The 19,511-nt window shown below is 44.2% G+C and overlaps 3 protein-coding genes across 4 annotated transcripts in view; 1 reads left to right on the top strand and 2 right to left on the bottom strand.

Annotated features, from left to right (window-relative positions):
* LOC119646547 (all trans-polyprenyl-diphosphate synthase PDSS1) overlaps positions 1-2,278 on the bottom strand; it is a 213,702-nt gene extending 211,424 nt beyond the window's left edge. For both annotated transcript variants that reach the window (XM_038047022.1, XM_038047021.1), the window contains exon 1: positions 1,532-2,278. In XM_038047022.1, coding sequence (XP_037902950.1) covers positions 1,532-1,876 — 345 coding nt within the window. In that variant the 5' untranslated portion in view covers positions 1,877-2,278. The remainder of the gene's footprint in view (positions 1-1,531) is intronic.
* A 101-nt stretch (positions 2,279-2,379) lies between these two features.
* LOC119646551 (39S ribosomal protein L32, mitochondrial) lies at positions 2,380-9,313 on the top strand. Its single transcript, XM_038047029.1, has 4 exons — positions 2,380-2,628; positions 2,690-2,947; positions 8,854-8,978; positions 9,032-9,313. The coding sequence occupies exons 1-4, from the start codon at positions 2,535-2,537 to the stop codon at positions 9,164-9,166; spliced, it is 612 nt and encodes a 203-aa protein (XP_037902957.1). The 5' UTR covers positions 2,380-2,534; the 3' UTR covers positions 9,167-9,313.
* Positions 9,300-19,505, bottom strand: LOC119646549 (protein spindle-F). Its single transcript, XM_038047027.1, has 2 exons — positions 18,605-19,505; positions 9,300-9,973 (listed from the first exon to the last, which is right to left on the bottom strand). The coding sequence occupies exons 1-2, from the start codon at positions 19,356-19,358 to the stop codon at positions 9,609-9,611; spliced, it is 1,119 nt and encodes a 372-aa protein (XP_037902955.1). The 5' UTR covers positions 19,359-19,505; the 3' UTR covers positions 9,300-9,608.
* Between the last annotated feature and the right edge of the window lie 6 nt (positions 19,506-19,511).

Raw genomic sequence — 19,511 nt, forward strand, 5'->3', positions numbered from 1 at the left:
TAAGTTCTCTCAAGTAGGAAACCACCAATCATGAATCGTATCCTCGAAATGAAGACACAGCTAATAACCGAGAAAGCTTCATTTATTTGTTGGACATCCTTTTTCAGATTGAAAAATCTAACAATTAATATGTTCCATTATTTCCAGCTCGATCAAGGGTAATATACGGTAGAGGCATTATAGGTAATTCCCACTAAGCGAGAAAATCGTAAATAATAAATTTTAAGTTCTTGTCCCCAAACCAAAAAGCGTAAAAAAATGTAAGAACGGCTCTAATTGTCTTCTTTGAAAACCAGTCGAAATAATAACGAAAGACCATAAAATTTACAACTGGCTCCACTCCTTAGACAGTACTCAGCTCACCCAAACAAAACCAAACAATAGCTGAGCATTCTTGCCGTCCAAAATATGGAAAAGTGCAACCCATTGTAATGCAGTGTCATATTTACGATTGCCTTTTCTAGGCAAACGAAAGTAGTCAAACGACCCACAGACGAAAATGCTAATGAACGTCTCATAGGAATATTAAGCATACAATTGATTCAGGTCATACTTCAGACACACCCTGCACTCTCTTATCAGAGCACATGTTGCAGAACGATGTTGCCAATGTTCCTCGGCATTCCTCTTCGTTCTAAATTCTAATTGGTTTGAGTCCTAGATCAGTGCATTCTGACATTCCAATTGTAATTTCCCAACTGCTGGATTCTAGTGCACGCAACACATCCATTACACAATCGTTTGACATTTCACCGAATGCAGGTCAAAACTCTAAATGGATGCACCTGTTAACATGCTCGTAAAAGTCACGGGAATTAATCCATTTCCTGAATGAAAACGCATAGTTTTCGCATGAAAATTGCAACAATCCATTCCGCACTTCTTATAAACACCGTCGTGTCGACAATCAACTGAACGGTTTCACTTTCTTTTCGATAAAATTCACTTTCCATTGAGGAAAAATCAACAAAATACACAGCGGAGCTGCTAAAGCATTGGACGGGGCTGGCGGACGGGCAGCCGACCGATTGGCAAGTCTTCAGGTGGCCAAAGTATTGGCCGCGAAGAGGCTGAGTGGTAGGATGACAGTGCAGCAGGCTGGAAGGCGAGACGCGCCGTGTGGCAGGCGGCGAGAAATGTGAAGATTTTTTTAAATTTGCAGGTCGCTGCCGCCGTGGAAGACCTGGGGGTTGGTGAGGACGGCACGCGGAATCATTGGCAATTGCAGACTACACAGTTTGGCTCGGTCCGACCCGCCGCAACCGCCCAAATAAATCGAACGCACGCACCGTCAAGACTAGGTTGGTAACTTTCTCCAGAACACGGGCGCATTCCAATGGGTATTTCGCGTCCGCATTGAGCAAACGAGGCTGCCTTCCCGTCCGCCCAATTTACACCTTCGATATCACACTCCTTATGGCAAAATCCACACGTATTCGTCGGAAATTCAGAAATTATGTAACCACCAAAAATGCACTGTCGCGCAACCAACGAGATAAGGGAACTCGCAGAGAACTAGCTTAGGATTTACCTCTGACTCGGCCCTGAATGCCGTCGAGAACTGCCTTGCACTTGAAATTGTTCGGCTGAGCGTTAGAAATCCGTTTAGCTGGTGACGGGGCGACCCCGGGTCGGGGTTGTAGAAGATCGCGGACGCGCTGGGTAACCACGGGGCATAGCCTCCTTTCGAGGACGACACTTGCGACGAGTACTTCCTGGCGGCAAAGGGCGCGTAACGACCACCACTTAAAACAACAGTTCCTCCCGCGCTCGGGGACGACAACGGCCTCACAGCATTATTCTTCACCACGAGTAACTGACACAATTTCTCCTGTGCACGGGCACAAACTCGACGACTTGAACTTACACACGCCATGGCTAAAATTGTTTTGACCGTTGCTCATTCGCGACTGTTTCTGAGGAGGTGCTCTCGGGGGCCCCAACGTTTCGATTGAACCTTGTGTCCGACTGCTGGCTGTCCAAGACTCTGGCTGGCCTGTTGCGCGCGAGCTCGCCTTAACGCTGGAGCCCACCACCACTTTTTCTTTTCCTCGAGACGACGTCGCGGTCGCAGTCAGTGAAGACAGATGTTCCCGCAAATTTCCAACGGAGTCAGGTGGTATTGCAGCACGACACACGACCGTTGCCCGAACGCCCTACTCTTGCAACGTTTGCTAGGAGGTTTTCGCACGCGAAGACTGGAACGCACGGTCCGGCACCTCAATATTTGCAAGCAATTCTTGGCCGTGCTTCGATACGTGCATCTAACCAAAAATTATTTAACGCACCAATTTCGAAACAGCTGACTTTTCGCAAACTCGAATAAAAATTTTCGCAATAGGGCAGTACTGGCGGCGTTGACAAGTGCCGTTGTCATATTGACATTTAACTTTGCGCAATCTGATTGGTTGAAGGCGTTGAAGGGTTACCGTCTAATGTCAGTGTCGGTAGTTTCTGCTTGAGAGGTGTTTTAGGTTATTTGGTCGTATCTCCTGAATAAAGCAATTCCTGCTGTCTGACATCAATTGAAAATCATGTCAAATTACTTAAGCATTCAGGCAGTACGTTTGCTGCAACGCATTGATCGTTTTTGTGCTTCAATTTTGAGCAGAAATTTCCCGCCACCTGGTAAAAAACTCTACACCTAAACCTAGGAATTACGCTCATCTGTAGCAATCATGACTTTCAGATGCATATTGCCTTCCTGCAGTCCAGAATAGTCCTCTGTCGGGTGTTGTAAATGGAGCAAATAAGCCACAGCGGACCCTTCGTGAGATCTGGTCGGATGCCATCCTGTGGGCAGTGCCCAAACATCGACGGACAGTGGAGAAGAGGTTAAAAAGGAAGTATGGGCGCCCAGACCAATTCTGGAAGATGTTGAAAGTTAACTGGAATATCCGGACTTGCAACAATTGTGGGAAGGACTACGAAGCAGGAACATTGTGCCGTAAGTAACAAATGATGTGAACGAGGAATCTTTTTTTGATAAAATTGGATTACTGTAATTCTTCTACTCGTCTGGATTGGGTTCGCCCTTTATCTCAGTCGTAAACTTGATCAAGTTGGGGTACAGAGTACTTCCAAAGCCCAGCATTCTTCGTAGATGATCATTGGTTGGGTAATTTCCTATTGACTTGGTTTTTCGGCCTAGGATTAGCTAGCGAGCACCACGTCACGCCGAATGCATATGTCCTCATTTCAGTTATGATCCTAATGAATTTTGCCACTAATCCAACGCAATATCTTTGCCTCCATTAATGCCAGGCAGCATAAGACTTTGGAATGCAAGAGACTGGAACCCAACACTGTGAATCAGTGAGTTTTTCAATTCTTCAGGGTGGTAGAACACTATCTAATTTGCAAGAAAGCGCAACCGTTTCAATCTAGGCAAATAGAAATTATCCAACAGAATGTTCAAATTACCGTCCGATCCAGTTGCTGCCCCAAACCATAAATATTTTTGAACGCATTCTTAGTAACCGCGTTCGCGACATCGTGCAGATAACCGTGAATTAAGCCGGGTTTGTCAACAACTGCGCAACTACTGGCGTAATACACGCGGTTATCCATCGAGAAATTAAGCGAGAAGCATCACCCTCTCTTCATTTCATTTCGAATCGAATCGGCTAGCAGATGTTATACGCTCCCTTTTATAATTACAAAACACCACAAGGGGGCGAATTATATTCAACGTTAATCCGCCCACAGTTCGGACCAAAGCTTGAACGAAGGTAGATAATTTTTATTTGGGGATTGAGGAATCCTAAGTCCGCATCCACTTGATGTCGGACCAAACCAAACGAAGAGCAACTTACTCCACCTCTTTTTGCTCCACGGACCCCTCTTTTTTGTTTAACACACAAAGTTCAAAAATCAAAAGAGGGATGAAGACGGCTACAGTTTCGTAATAGGCCAGAGGCAACTACTATGGTACCACAGTCGAATGGAGTCCCTCTACCAGCGGTATCAACTATATCTTCAGTTGTTTCTACTTCTTTCAGCTTACAAAAACTGTTCCGTTCGAAACTTCTCACCATAGGGTCAAAGCTCTTACTATACAAGACTATGATCTTACCAGTCCTCATATGTTCTTCGGACACTTGAGTTCTTAGCAAGAAAAATTCGAACTACCCTCATCCAGATCGAGCAGGCGGATATTGGCGCGAGATCCTGGACTGCACATCAATGAAGGCAAGACAAAGTATATGGTGGCAACATCAGCACCGAAAACCAACCAACCAACAACATCAAACCGCACTGGTCAAACGGGAAGAATAAAGATAGGAGACTACAACTTTAAGACCGTTGATAAAGTCTCCTATCTAGGGTCGAAAATCACAACCGATAACAGCTACGATGATGAAATACGCGCACGGTTGTCAGCCAACAGAGCCTATTTCAGCTTACAAAAACTGTTTCGCCCCAAACGTCTCACCATATGGTCAAACCTCTTACTGTACAAGACAATGATCTTGCCAGTCCTCATGTATTCCTCGGAGACTTGGGTTGTTAGCAAGAAAAATTGCGAACTCTTGGCCGGGTTCGAGAGAAGCATCCTCCGAAGAATTTTTGGCCTTACATTAGGATGGACGATTCCGTAGCCTACATAACGACGAAATCTATGAATGATACCACGACCAACAGGCTGTGGATAAAATCCGGCTCAATAGGTTGCGGTGGGCGAGTCACTTAATCCGTATGGATGATGATGATCTAGCCCGAAAAGTCTAGAAGGGCAATATCTATGGTAGAAAAAGAAGACTAAATCCTGCCTGAGATGGAATGATGGCGTAAGCCAGGACGCCAGGCAGCTTTTAGCGATATCGAATTGGTGAACCTCAACGTAAAATCGGAATGTCTGGAGTTCCTTATTAAGGCAGGCCTAGACCAAATACTGATCGATGCGCCGTTAATGATGATGTCGCTTCTTCTGCCACTGACTTAACCAAGCCCAGTGATTTAACATAATCACTGGTATCCCCGGAAAATGTGAATCGCAACACTGGTGCAGTGCCAAAAATGGAACAATATACTAAGTCATCGCTATCTGCGTGTTCCCGGCGGCTTAAGAATTCGTTGACTTCTGAAAAGGCGCTTCCTACTGTGTGTAACAATGTAGCCACAACATTTTCTCAGGAGCCTGCCTCTCAATCTGAGTTGATTTCATCTGCAATGCCTCCCTACATCAGGGTTGCTTCAACTGACTCCACACCCCTGATTCAGCAGCCCCTTTGCGACGAGTTACGGTCCACCGAGTCTCCGATTCTGCCTCGCTTTATGGCATCTTCAAAGGGACAATATCCGCAGCCTCCTCAGCGTCCCCGCTCTTTTCTCCAGGATAGTGTTCGCAACTTCTACGGACGATGTACTGGAGTACACAAAGAGCAAAGTTGATTTACTTTCTCCTCTGTCCTGCGTCAAACTGACAAACAACAAGAACAGGGTATTTGCGTCTTTCAACGTCACTTATCCTTACAAATTTGACGTCCTCGGAAACCCTTCTTTCTGGCCTGAAGGTGTATTCATCAAGCCATACAAGCGCCCCAATTCGCGGGCAAATTTCAGAACAACCCGCCTGCTTGACCGAGCAATATAACTGGATCCATGTTTACTGTCCGCCTGTTTTATCAGAATTTTAGGGGTTTAAAAACCAAGCTGAGGGCCTTCAATTTATCCGCGCTGGCTCAGCAACACCATGTCATCTGTATCTCTGAAAGCTGGCTGGATGATGCCATATTAAACTCCGACCTCCACTTTCCGCTGTGATAGGGACTGCGATGCATCTCGTAAGCCCACCGGCGGTGGGGTCCTAATTGAAATAAAAAATACATTGCCCGCTGAATTCATTTTCTCCTCCTTTGGCTTTCCTTTTGATTGTATTGTTCTTCGTGTCTCCCCGCCCAGCTTCCTCCCATTCATTGTATCTTGTGTATAAGTCCACTGTACTTGCTCTTGTCACCTGTATGGCGAATTGTTTGACAGTTTGTCTGAACTCCTTACTGTCAGATTCTCTTCCCTCCCTTTCTCCTTGTGCGGAGATTTTAACCTCCCCATTCTTCTCTCCTACTTTCTTCCACTTGCTCTGCCCTGAATTTCAATATCACCAAAAATTTCTTGGGCCGCATTCTCGATCTGTTCCTTTCCCACCTCCCCCAGCTCTCTTTATTTCGTTGCACATCCCCGTAGGACAAAACTGACGCTCATCACCCGGGCTTGAATTTGAAACGGAGCTCCCTCGTTCTAACTCCAAAACCGAGCGTAAATCTACTAAGTTCAACTTTGAGAAAGCCAACTTTGAAGGTCTGAACTGAGCTTTAGCGTCTTTCAACTAGGTACATATATTGGGTTGGGGAAAAAGAAATGTATTTGTGTTCGAAATTTGACGCTTTATTTAACATACTTGAATTATCCGATTTAAGCCAAATATGCACCGGTTTATTCGCAAACTTGTTGCGATTTAGAAGGCAACTTCATTGTCATTATTATTATGTGGCACCCAAACATCCAGCTTTTTTTTGGAATCCAATCTTCTGCAAATGGTTCCAATCGATTTTATGGTCTATATCCAGTTTCTGGCCAATCGAGCGAATGCTCACATGCCGGTCTTCTTGGATGATTTCGACGATTTTATCGGTTTCTACGAAGATTGGGCCTATTAGTATGGGGTGTAGCTTCGACATCCACTACACCAGAACGAAATCGATCGAACCAACGCTGTGCTGTACGAATCGTTACGGTATCGGGCCCATAAACTTCACAAATTTTTTCGGCCGCCTTCGTTGCATTTTTACCTCTTAGGGAGTAAAATCGTTAAATATGACGAATTGCTTGCTTGGTGGACTCCATCTTTGACGCGCTATAACTTGAGACTGAAACGTACGATCACAACACTGTCAAAGAGACACTTGTAGCACAGATTGTCGTATAGTATGACCCGATGCGATAAGTACAAGAAATGTTTAAGTGTCGCCATCTATTAACAAAATACGACATTTCTTTTTCTCCAACACAATATTAATCAACTCAAGGTGTAATCAAGCTCTAAGCCCCTTTTACAATATCCTGTCCGATCTCCTTTCCTGTTATGTCCTTTCTTCCGCTGCTTGCCTAGGTTCATCTTGGTTCACAACGGAGATTCTTAATAACATTCGCCTGAAACATACACTGCGAAAAAAGTTTCGGACTTCTAAGGATGACGCCGACTCCACTGTGAAGTCAATGATTAAAAAAGTGCACAAACGGTGCTTATTGAGCGTCGAAGTTGCCCTTGCCCGCGGTAACTTGAAACCCTTTTGGTATCACACTCGCAATTCTCGTAATCGCACTCAATCTCTTCCTTCTTCTATCAGTTTTGCTAAATCTACTGCCAACTCCCCACAACAATTCTGCGACCTTCTCTGTACCTATTTCTCTTCCGTGTTTTCTCCCTCGACCCCTCCACCGTCTACGCCTCTTCTAACTGCAGACTGATCCGAATCTCTGATCATTATTTGCGGGCGGACCTTCACGGTCAATTTCGCCACCTTTTTAGGTTTTTATGATACTCTCTCCTCCTAGGTCGCCATCTTCGGCTATTCAGGATGGTCGTATGATCATCCTATTTTTCATTAGCTTCATTACAGTATTTTTAGATAAATGATAGTTTTTGATCTAATTAAACAAACAGGGGTGATGCAGCGTCTGATGAGTTGGGGCACCGGGATTGAAGTGGTTACAAGGTGACATTTGCTCCCTCATATCAATTCAAAAAGACGGCATGTGTATTGAATTATAACGATGACAAATACTGCTTTGTAAAATTCAGGCCTAAATCGGCCGAGGCTAAACTAGACTTTTGTATAAGAATTGAGGGATTCCTAAGTCCGCCATCTACATGATTCCGGTTGGAAAGCAACATACTTTCACGGATGTGGTCCATGGACCCCTCATTCTTGGGGGGGGTCACCCAAATTGAAAAAAGTATATATCTTGCGGTTTCATCCAGAGCCAAGAATCAGGGGTGCATGAACCACAACCATGGAATTATGTTCCTTTCCAACTGATCCGGTCGATTAAATGGATGGCGGACTCGATTCTCAAGTAAAATGTCTAATAATTTATTTAAAAGCTGGTTAACGACTGACCTCTAATTGTGAATTCATGAAAAATGTATGTGAGTGCATTTGTTGCATACTTCCTTACAGATACATCTATACAGGATTCAGTATATAAATCTATTCGAGCAGAACGAGTTGTGTGTTGTATTCCACTTGGAGAGGAGAAACCCACATCCCATCTTCTGAAATTAAATTGTTTTGTTTTGCAATCCATTGCTACCTGCCTCCTACCCCTACCCTGCCCTCCGTTCATCCGAATGCATGCAATTGTCTCCTTCGAGGACCAGTTTATTGTGTTCCAGTTGCTTCATTTCGCCAATCCGAAAGTAGCAATGGCAACTCACCCTCTAATTTGCAAGCAGTACCTGAACTGAACAATTCACGATACGATCTTTCCCTTATATAATTTAAAATCTTGGGAATCCGTTGAATGAATCCGTTCTTTCAATAAAATGTTGAAAATTTGTTCACTTTCTGTACAAAGACGAAATTTTTTTTCATTACCAAAATTTGATTCATTCAACCATATATTAAACCCCAGAACTAAACTATGTAGTCCATTTATATTTTCTAATCTTTATTCAATTGCAAGCGCAATGCTGACCACATTGCCTCCTAGTGTACCGTTACGGTCTTGAATGAAGTGCTCTAACACACTTCAAGGTCCTGATCCAACATGGATTGTTGCACCAACGATTATTATTATTATTATTATTTAATCTTTATTCAATTCCTAATAAAAGATGAATTCTTCCAGCACATTGCTACGAAAAAGTAAAAAAGGAAACCGAAGAAATTCAAACCAAAATCCAAGAGGAACTTAAACTCGACCCGGTTGAGAAGGACGTCGTAATCCTCTACGATGGCGAAAAGGATGATCGGGTAATTTCAATACATCATGTCAGTAACTTTACCTCATTGCACTTTTCCAACAGCCTGAAATAGTAAATGGAAAGCGAATCGTGGAAATGAAAAAACCCCGGCCTATGTGGTTCAGCAAAAATCTTATCCAAAAGTCTACGCAGCAAAATACAGCAAACAAACCAATAAAACCAGACGATTTAGTGTAACGCCGTTAAAACTAAATAGAAATTTGAAAATAGGCGATAATTGTTGTACTGTATGGTGTAAATCAGTCTCTCAAATGGGACTTTCTTGCTAGTTAGGTAGCTGAAATAGATGCTAAAATTGAAATACAAGTAGTTGATATATATAAACACTGGATTTTTATTTATCTCAGACAAATCGTACAAATAAAACACTTTCGTAAACATGGCGTCCTATCCACAGTCTAACAATATTCATTCATATCTTCTTTAGGTCATTCGAACACTTACAGCTAGATACGTTTCATATTCACAAATACATATTATACACAATTTTTATTTGTATATAGAAATTCCTAGCTAACTACAAACTAAAAGAGGGATTTAAAACGCATTTTCTCAACGTAATAAAATGATTCAATTACTTAATTCACAGTTCGCTTGAAAAGAAAATCTTTTTGAAACGTCAAAAGTTTCCAACGGTGTGCGAAATGAACTCGAAATTATTCTCTATACTGTTGGGATCCAATTCGATGTCATCGATGAAATGCGTTTCAACGTGCTCCCTGAAGTCTTCAAACGGTATAGCACTCGTATACGTTTTTCCGCATAATGGACACATTTTATCCATTTCATCCGCCAAGCGCTTTTGCTCAAGGATATTGACGTGATTTGAACCATCGTAACTAGTCGAGGATTCTTGTAACTGATCTTGACGGACAAGAGAGGATCGTTTTTGTTTTTCATTCACACATTCGTCAGTTTCCAGGCCTTTGTCAGCAGTCTCGGGTTTCTCTTTGTGTTTACGGCACTCTGCACAGGATGGATTTGCTGAAAATGTTTAAAATAAGTCAGTTAGGGACTTGGATCTTCCGTAAAATCTTTAAAATGGTATCAGCAAAACGGTCAAAGGGTAGTATAGGTCCCAGGGCGAAACGTGAATTGATACCCACAATGGAGCATAAATCCTGGGGAACGCCTGCTGAACCAACACCAACGGCTCTACTACCAAACCCTATATCCACGTCCACGTGGTGATCACTGGGAGTACTTTCTTTATGAAAAACTGCACACGGAGAAGGATGAAGGTGAGTCTCCCGCGCCTAAAACCGAGACAAAAATGTACCAACTGGTGCTCCAGTTTGGGGGGTTGGGTAGGGCTGACAACTCTACACGGAAAACCGATGTTACGAAGCCACGAAAGGAGCCTCGGACAGGATGGATCTTACAACGAACCCGGCAACCACAACGGATTAACGGTTTGTGCATTTTCGCATGGAACGTGCGCTCCCTGTACAGACCGAATGCTGCTGAGCAGCTACCCTGTTCCAATATAAGGCTGATGTACCAGCGTTGCAAGAAATGCCGGTTTCCTGGAGAAGAGTCGCTACATCATATATTATAGCGGCCATCCAGTAAACCATGTGCTCGGAGTAGATTTCTTAGTCAGCTAAAAAATGAAACCTGCTGTTATCGGCTTTAAAAATATAAGCGAAAGGCTATGCACTCTGCGTTTGCGAGGCAAGTTTAGATATATAAGTGTCATAAACAGATATATAAGTCTCATGAACGCCCCTACAGAGGAGACTGCAGAATCGGAGAAGGATAGCTCCCATAGCTTACATAGGGATACCAATGATAACGGACTGCGTATTATCCAGTTAGCAGTATCGCACGAAATGGTTGTTGGAAGTTCCTGGTTTGCGCGGAAAGCGGTTCACAAACATACGTGGGCCTCTCCAGACGGGACCACTTTCAACCAAATTGACCATGTGTTGATTGAACGCCGCCACCTCTCAGCCTTGATGAATGTCAGAACTTATAGGGGGGCAATATAGAGTCTGACCACTATCTCGTTGGCAAGGTGCTCCGAGCTCGAATTACGACACCATCTGCAATCCCTTCTAACAATCAGGTGAGAGTAAATACTGAAGCCATCCACAACACAGCCCTCCGCGACACCTATAAGAGGGAAATGAATGCCGCAATAACCGCAGTCAACAGAGATCCAGAAGATGAAGCATCAACAAATGATCTTCACAACCACCTGAAGAACGTTATCATTGATACGGCCATAAAGATACTTGGCCCCAGCCGCAAAAAAAGTCGGAACGGTTGGTTTGACCATGAATGTAAGCTAGCTACGGAACGGAAAAATGCCGCATACCGAGTCATGTTGCATTCTCAAAGAACGCGGGCACGCGCAGGGACTTACCACGAACTCCGTCGCGCGGAGAAGCTACTTCACAGACGGAAATAGGAAGCCTGAGAGAACCAACAAGTCTGTGAACTAGAAAAGTACAGGTAGCAATCGCCCCAAGCCCGCAAGTTTTATTAACAAATCAGCAGGATGAAGCCTTACACACCTCAATGCTCATCCTGCCGAGACAAAAAGGGAAATCTGATTTCCGACAGAATGGGCATATTGGAGCGATAGGTTGAGTACTTTGATGACTAAACAACCAGAACATCGGCGAGTTGGAGGTCCCGCCAACTGAAGACGACGGACAAATACTGCCAACAGCAAGTATAGAAGAAACAGTCCATGTAATTAATCGGCTTAAAAATCGTAAGTCGCCAAGAGGTGGTAGAATTACAACCGAATTAGTTAAATATGGAGCCGACCGATTACACCAAGTGATTCATCAACTTGTGCTCAAGGTTTGAGACAGTGAATCAATGCCTGACGACTGACAAAGAGGCATTATCTGTCTCATACATAAAAAGGGAGATATCACACAGTGCAGCAATTATAGAGGTATCACGTTGCTGAGTACCATCTATAAGATATTCTCCACTATCTTGCTAGGCCGGATAGCCCCATACCCCCAGAACATCATTGGCCCATACCAAAGTGGCTTCGCTCCAAATCAGCAACAGATCAGATTTTCTCTCTGCGCCAAGCGATAGAAAAACTGTTGGAATATGAACACCAGTTGCACCATCTATTTATCGACTTTAAAGCCGCCTATGATAGCATAGCCAGGGTAAAACTGTAAACGGCCATGAGAGAATTCGGTATCCCGACGAAATTGATAAGACTAACTAGGATCACTCTCAAGATCATTCGACATCAACAACGGTCTACGACAAGGGGATGCCCTATCATGCGTCCTCTTTAACCTGGCTAGAAAAAGTGATCCGTGATACTGAGGTAAATGCGAGGGGTACAATCCTCTTTAAGTCCACCCAACTACTGGCATATGCTGACGATATCAACATCATGGGAAGAACGACCCGAGACGTACAAACTGCCTTCATCCAGATCGAGCAGGCGGATATGGACGCGAGATCTTGGACTGCACATCAATGAAGGCAAAACAAAGTATATGGTGGCAACATCAGCACCGAAAACCAACCAACCAACAACATCAAACCGCACTGGTCAAACGGGAAGAATAAAGATAGGAGACTACAACTTAAGACCGTTGATAAAGTCTCCTATCTAGAGTCGAAAATCACAACCGATAACAGCTACGATGATGAAATACGCGCGCGGTTGTTGTCAGCCAACAGAGCCTATTTCAGCTTACACAAACTGTTTCGCCCCAAACGTATCACCATAGGGTCAAAGCTCTTACTGTACAAGACAATGATCTTGCCAGTCCTCATGTATTCCTCGGAGACTTGGGTTGTTAGCAAGAAAAATTGCGAACTCTTGGCCGGGTTCGAGAGAAGAATCCGCCGAACAATTTTTGGCCCCCTACATGAGGATGGATGATTACGTAACCTACATAACGACGAAATCTACAAGCGATACCACAACCGTCCGTATAGATGAGGATGATCCAGCCCGGAAAATCTATAAGGGCAATATCTATGGTAGAAAAAGAAGACGTCTAAGATGGAGCGATGACGTAGGTCAGAAAGCCAGACAGCTTTTACGGATATCGAATTAGTGGACCTCGCAAAACTGGGATGTCTGGAGTTCCTTATTAAGCCAGGCCTAGATCGGATACCGGTTGTTGCGCCGTTGAAGATGATGATGATTTTGCTCCTAGATCGTTTATAAATTCCAGCCCGCCTTGTAATTCAACATTCACGGCAATTATCATAATCATATCCATTAAATATTGTTTAACATTCTTAACAATTGTCTTGTTTCATTTGCCAATATCGCGACTTATCATACTATCTATAGTCAGCTATTGGCTGTAACTGTGGCCTGCGGAATCTATCATTAACTAATCTGTATTCGCATCTTGTAATCGACATTGATGTAGAAATGGCCAGAATATTGATTCTAATCAACCACAAGGGCAGGGTTATTCCAAGAACAGAACGAATCGTAAAAGTTGACCATGTTGATCAGTCATCACCTAAGTTTTAGCTCCATTGAAGTTTCCTTCCCACCTGCAGGCCTCTATGCATTTGACATCAGCTGATATCCTGATGGATTTTTTTTCTATTTTTCAATTTTAGCTGGGGTGAAATATTTAGTATATTAAGTTTTATTGGAATCCCAACGCACCAGCTTAAAGACATTTTGTCAATGATGACGGGCCTGCATGGCCAACTTTCCGCCATTTTTCTATTCTTGGGATCGCTGTGCCCCCGTGATTGACTAGAATCAATTCTGCCCTATTCTACAACAACATTCATTGGAATTTTATGATATTCTAAATACTCATCTCCCTTAGTTTGTTCCTTTTTTTCGTCTTAATAATAATAATAATAAAAATTAAATATAAACCTCAACAGATATTCCAGCGCCGAATTGGCATCTAGAGCAGCGAGTTATAAATCCTACCAACAAAAAGCATGGAAAAAACGGTTCGTCATCGCCTGAAGAAACATAAGTCGCCAGGAGTTTATATAGTTAAAGCCAACCTCTTAAAATATGGAGTTGATCAAACCTATCACCGATCACCATATGTTCACGTTTTGGTACAGCGAATCAATGCCTGTTAACTAGCAACGAGCAGCTAGAGAAGTACCTCATTGCTGAGTAACATCTATATATTCTCCACTATCTTACTAGGCTGATAGCCTGGTACCCAGAATATCATCCGCTCACTCAAAAGGGCTTCACTCCAGGCAAGTTGACGACAGATCAGAACGATTGGAAAATGACCATCAGTTGCACGACATTTCCAGCGACTGCAAAGATTTATATCAGCGTAAAAAGAGATGCAGAAACTAGCTTGATTTAGATATTTAGATCGAGCAGGCGGCACCAGATCTTCAGCTGCACATATAAAATCGAAAACCACAACCAGTAACAGCTATAATGACAAAATTCGCACACCTTGTTGGCAGGTAACAGAACTTATTTCACCATAAAAATGGTTTTGCCCAATGTGTCACAATAGGGTCAAAGCTCCTATTTCACAAGACAATGAATTAACATAGCTTGCCGATCCCAAGCCCAGGCAAAAGAGGAGGGTTCGAGGCAACGTACTTTGTACTATCTTCAGTAAAACAAAAATAAAATGCTGAGATCAGGGAAAGAGGTAAATAAAGTATAGTCGGAGTTATTCCACTATGCTAAATCACCTACCTGATCTCTCTTGGTGACAGATCCCGCGACAGACCGACCTAGAAAATGCATCCAATGTCATTAACAACAACATGATCGGATTGAGTAACAAGCCACGGAAAAATGCTAGTTCGCCCATCTTATTCGGGCCCGTCCTTTAAAAAAATGGGCAAGGGTTCCAGACGCATGGACTGCTTAATTCAATTACTAAAGTTCGCCGTCGAAATCAGTACAGAATATGAGAAAACGTTACATAGGTAAAACACGCCTATCCTTAGTCAAGGCTGGAGGCACACACACTTAATACAGTATTGGCATAGCCATCTCAAAGGGTTCATTGCCAGCGATCTTAATGGTCACGTTGGTGAAAAAGCAGACGGTAGCAGGTGCCATGGGGGAAAGGGGTTTGGAACGGGCAATGAGGATGGCGAGCGTATAACCGATTTTATGGTTCATTAAACGATTATCTAATCTTCCTACATTTTGTAGTGGGAATAGTAGAACTCAAATCGACTATATTGTCATTAGACGTCGACACTTTGCCACCGTCACTGATTGCAAAGTCGCTCCCTATGAGACAATCGCACCTGAACATCGGCCGTTGATTGACATCCTCCCACCCTTAAAACAGCATGAGCGATGAACTAGTTCGCCGTGCATTAAATGGTGGCGATTTCGTGAGAAGGGCGAAAAAATGATCTCACTTACGCGATTACCAACCACTACGAATGCGAAAGAACCGTGGAATAAAATTAAAGACATGATCCATGAAGCGGTCTATGCAACCTTCGAGGATACCAAGCTAGATATGCACATAGGTGGCGAGAATACTTTGAGATTTCAACTGAACAATTTGTCATGCTCCACTTTCACAATCATTGCCGATATTTGGAGCAGTTCCACCTGTCAGCGCAACTGAAGTCGAGGAAGCAATAAAATGAATGAAATCGGAGAAAGCAAGAGAGCCTACCGACATCGCATTTGCAAAGCGAACACCACCTGACTGGCAAGAATATACCACAGTACCTATATGCAAATTTGAACGCAATCTTGACAACCGTATTCGCGAAATCGTTGAAATAACCGCGAATCAAGCCGGATTTGTCAAGAACTGCGGAATGTTTCGCGGTTACTCATGGAGAAAACCCGCATCGCCCTCTTTATATTGCACTTCTGGATCTCGAGAAAGCGTTTGACCGTGTGCCACACGAATTCATCTGGTATGTTCTACGACAACACTTAGTTTCGAAGTGTAGCGGTGGTATCAAAACCGTTTCGTGTCTCTGTTGATGTTATCAAGGAAGCGCCCTCTCACCACTCCGCCTTGTTCTTGTTATGGACACCGTCACACGGGACATCCAACACCCAGCGCCGTATGCACTGCTTTATGCAGATGACGTTTTCCTAGCGTCTCATAGCAAAAGTTATTTCGAGCAATTTGTCCAAAAATCGAATGATCGCTTCATGCAACACAACAGATTGGATCTAAATAAAACTGAATTTTTGACGGGCAATCCTAATAAAACAGGCACAATCACTGTCAGCGGCAGTGACTTGCCCAGAACTAACCGATTTAAAAATCTCAGCCAATGGAGAACTGCGCTATGAAATTGCTATACGCATTAACGCAACCTGGATGAAGTGGCGCTCCACAACTGGTGTTCATTGTGATCGACGTATAAATGAACGTCTCAGTTCTAAAACTTGCCGCAATGTGGTCCGTCTTCTCGCTCTCTTTGGTTCTGAGTGTTGACCGACTATAAAGGACAATGAACACCATCTTGCGGTAATGAAGACGTTGGACTAGTGGCGTGACACGTTTTGATCGGACCCGAAATGAGGATATTCGCGATCGATATGGGGTTGCACCGATCGTAGAAAAACTGCTAGAGAGGCGGAGTTCCTGTCTAAGGCAGGCCTAGAACGAACCCTGATTGTTGCAGACTTAATGATGGTCAAATTCTAGCGTTAAAAATTATTCTAAATTCTTTTTCCTCTCAAAAATTCAAAGTCAGCTAGCAATAAAGCTTTTCTTTCTCGTGAACAATTTCGTTTACAATCGTTCTAACTCTACATCTCCTTCGGTCTCCGATGCAACTGAATATCTTTCTTCAGGGATACCTTCCATAGCCCCCGCCCCTTGCTAACAATACAGCATTTAGGCATCTGAATGTAAAGGTGGAGCATGGATTTATCTTTTTTTCGTCCATCTCAAACTTTTTAATAGCTTAGGACGTGAACTAAGGGGGTAGGTAGGTAGGTATCAGTGGCCGCTCCGAGGAGCCCAATTAGCGCTTTGGTGCGCCGTTTTGATGCCACAAACTCCTAAGACCGTGACTGTTGTTATAGGAACAGGGAAGCGGAGTCCAGCTGGCTCGGATCTTCAGAGCCAGCCCGTAGCATTCACGAAGGAAAGCAGCTCTCCGACCCTGCAACTAGAAATCTCACTGAGGTCCCCAAAGAATGGTTTACCCAGCGTCCGCAGCCTGACTCGAGCCAGAGCCGGGCAATCGCAGAGAAAGTGCATGAGGGTTTCCCTTCCTTCTCCGCAGCTTCGGCAATGCGAGTTGTAGGGTAAGCCGAGCCTAGCGGCATGGTCCCCTATGGGCCAGTCCCCGTGCAGACCGCCGTAATCTTGAATGCATTTGCACGCGTCTGGCACAGGAGCTCTCGTGATCGGGCTATGTTATAAGCGGGCCAAACCCTCCTTGACTTGGCACAGCTTGTAAGCCTTCGCCATCTCAGGCCCGCGGCTGCTAAGTAGTGCGAGTAGACTCGGCCCCCGACAGCCGCCAGCGGAACACCGACTGTGTTCCCCGAGGGACTGCCAAGAGCAGAGCCTTGCCTGGCCAATCCGTCAGCCCGCTCATTCCCTTCTATGTTCCTATGCCCGGGAACCCAGAGGAGAGTGATCTTGAGCGTGCCGCCCAGATGGTTGAGCGTGTCTCTGCACTGCCCCACCAACCGAGAAGATGTCGTCGTTGAGTACAAGGCCTTGATGGCCGCTTGGCTGTCGGTCAGAATGGCTATGTTACGCTTGGGACTCGAATCACGCTCCAGCCATCGACAGACTTCCAATATCGCCAGTACTTCCGCCTGGAATACACTGGCGAAACCTGGGAGACCATACGACTTGGATACACCGTGTGTATTCGAGAAAACCCCCGCACCGACTCCATAGGCCATCTTTGATCCGTCCGTAAAGAATACCGTGTCATAGTCTTGCAACACGCCGCCGGTCTTCCACTTTGCCCTGGTTGGAAGGTCCACAGCAAAGTTTCTCGTGAAGTTCAGCTTGCGTGTGACATAGTCCGTGGGGGATGCCCAGATTTCTCGAGGTATTTCATCTAGAATGTTGCTGTGGCCGTAGGACTTCGCTGCCCAGCATCCGGACTCACGCAGTCTTACGGCACTGCACGCTGCAACATATTTGATGTGGAGGTCAAGGGGAGGAGGAGGAGAGTGAACTAAACTAATTAGAATTTTGTAAATACAAAACATATCGAAAACCACAAGCTCTGTGCTCCATGTATTGAGTATGCCTCCCCTGTCTTGCATAAAAAATCAAAATTGACACGAACTTTAGAATGTACTGATCGAGACCTTTGATTTGATACGCCACATTACCATTCGCTGCATACATGGGGACTCACCCTTAAACTCCACAGAACGCTCCGCTCATGAGCTTTAACTCCATCGAATCTGAGTCACACCTAAAATTTGAGCGTAATTATGTTTCCTAAGGATTTGTTGCATAATATTTTCTGGACTTTCCACACGTCATTCGATAATTGATGAACTTGAACAAAAAAGGAACGACTTCCTTATATCCTTCACAATAATTCATACTTCCTGATAAGCCTGGCATATGACTCTTCCATTCATGAAGAGGGAGTAATCAATAATGAACTGATAAAAATATGTTAGTAAATTACGGTGAATCACGAGTCTAGAGTGTCAAATAAACAAATCACCCCACTTACCCCTTCGTTCCTTTATCAGATCCACTAACACCTTCAACTTGACCTGCTGCAGCTTCAGCTCCATTTTCATGTCTTGCAGGCCTGAGGTGCAGCTGTTCAAGTCCTGGGAGAAGTCCCCGAGACGGGACGCGTCGTCATTTAAGTAGCCGAAATTCAAAGTCGACGAAGACTTGGCACTAGCCCCCTTGCCGTTGCCCTTGTCATCCAAATTCTTCAAAGACACGTCTTCCATGCTGCACTCGTCATTGGCCGCTGAAGGCGAAGGTACTATAGGTTTTGGCCGCAAAAGAACGTTTGGCGAATGTTGTGTGAAGGTCTCGGATCTAATCAACCGCTGGGCACTCCCACCCGGACTGCTTTGCTCCACTTCGGGTTTCTTTTGTTTATTGTTTTGATCTTTAACGAGCTGCGACAACCGCGACCAGAGCTGGCGATTCTCTGTCGTAACCATCGCAATATGCTCCGTTAGCTGGAGCTTTTCCTTCGTCATTTTGTTTAGCTTATCACGTAGGATTTCCGCTTCAGACTGATTATCGGATCTCGAGCTTCGCGAGTTATTGCCATCGCGCCAACCACTGTCCGAACTCAATTTGCTTTTTATCGAAATATTTTCTTCTTCGACGATCTCCAGACGCTGCTGAAGTGAAACGCATCGTTCTTTCATTGTTTGTAATGCAACCCGCAGAGCGTATTCGGACGCCAGGTTCGAATTTGGAGCACCGTTCGAATCGTTTAAGCTGTTATTCTCACTCATGATAAAACTATGTTATGCGATTTGGCAAAATAATGAACCAATGTTACTTGCAACGTACGAAATACCGCGATGGAAATCACATCTTTTCACGGACTCTGACGAAGTTGATGAAAGTGGCAATGGTTATTGGAGTTGTCAGGAATTAAGTGGTGT

This window comes from Hermetia illucens, chromosome 1 (assembly GCF_905115235.1).
Source record: "Hermetia illucens chromosome 1, iHerIll2.2.curated.20191125, whole genome shotgun sequence".
NCBI lineage: Eukaryota > Metazoa > Arthropoda > Insecta > Diptera > Stratiomyidae > Hermetia > Hermetia illucens.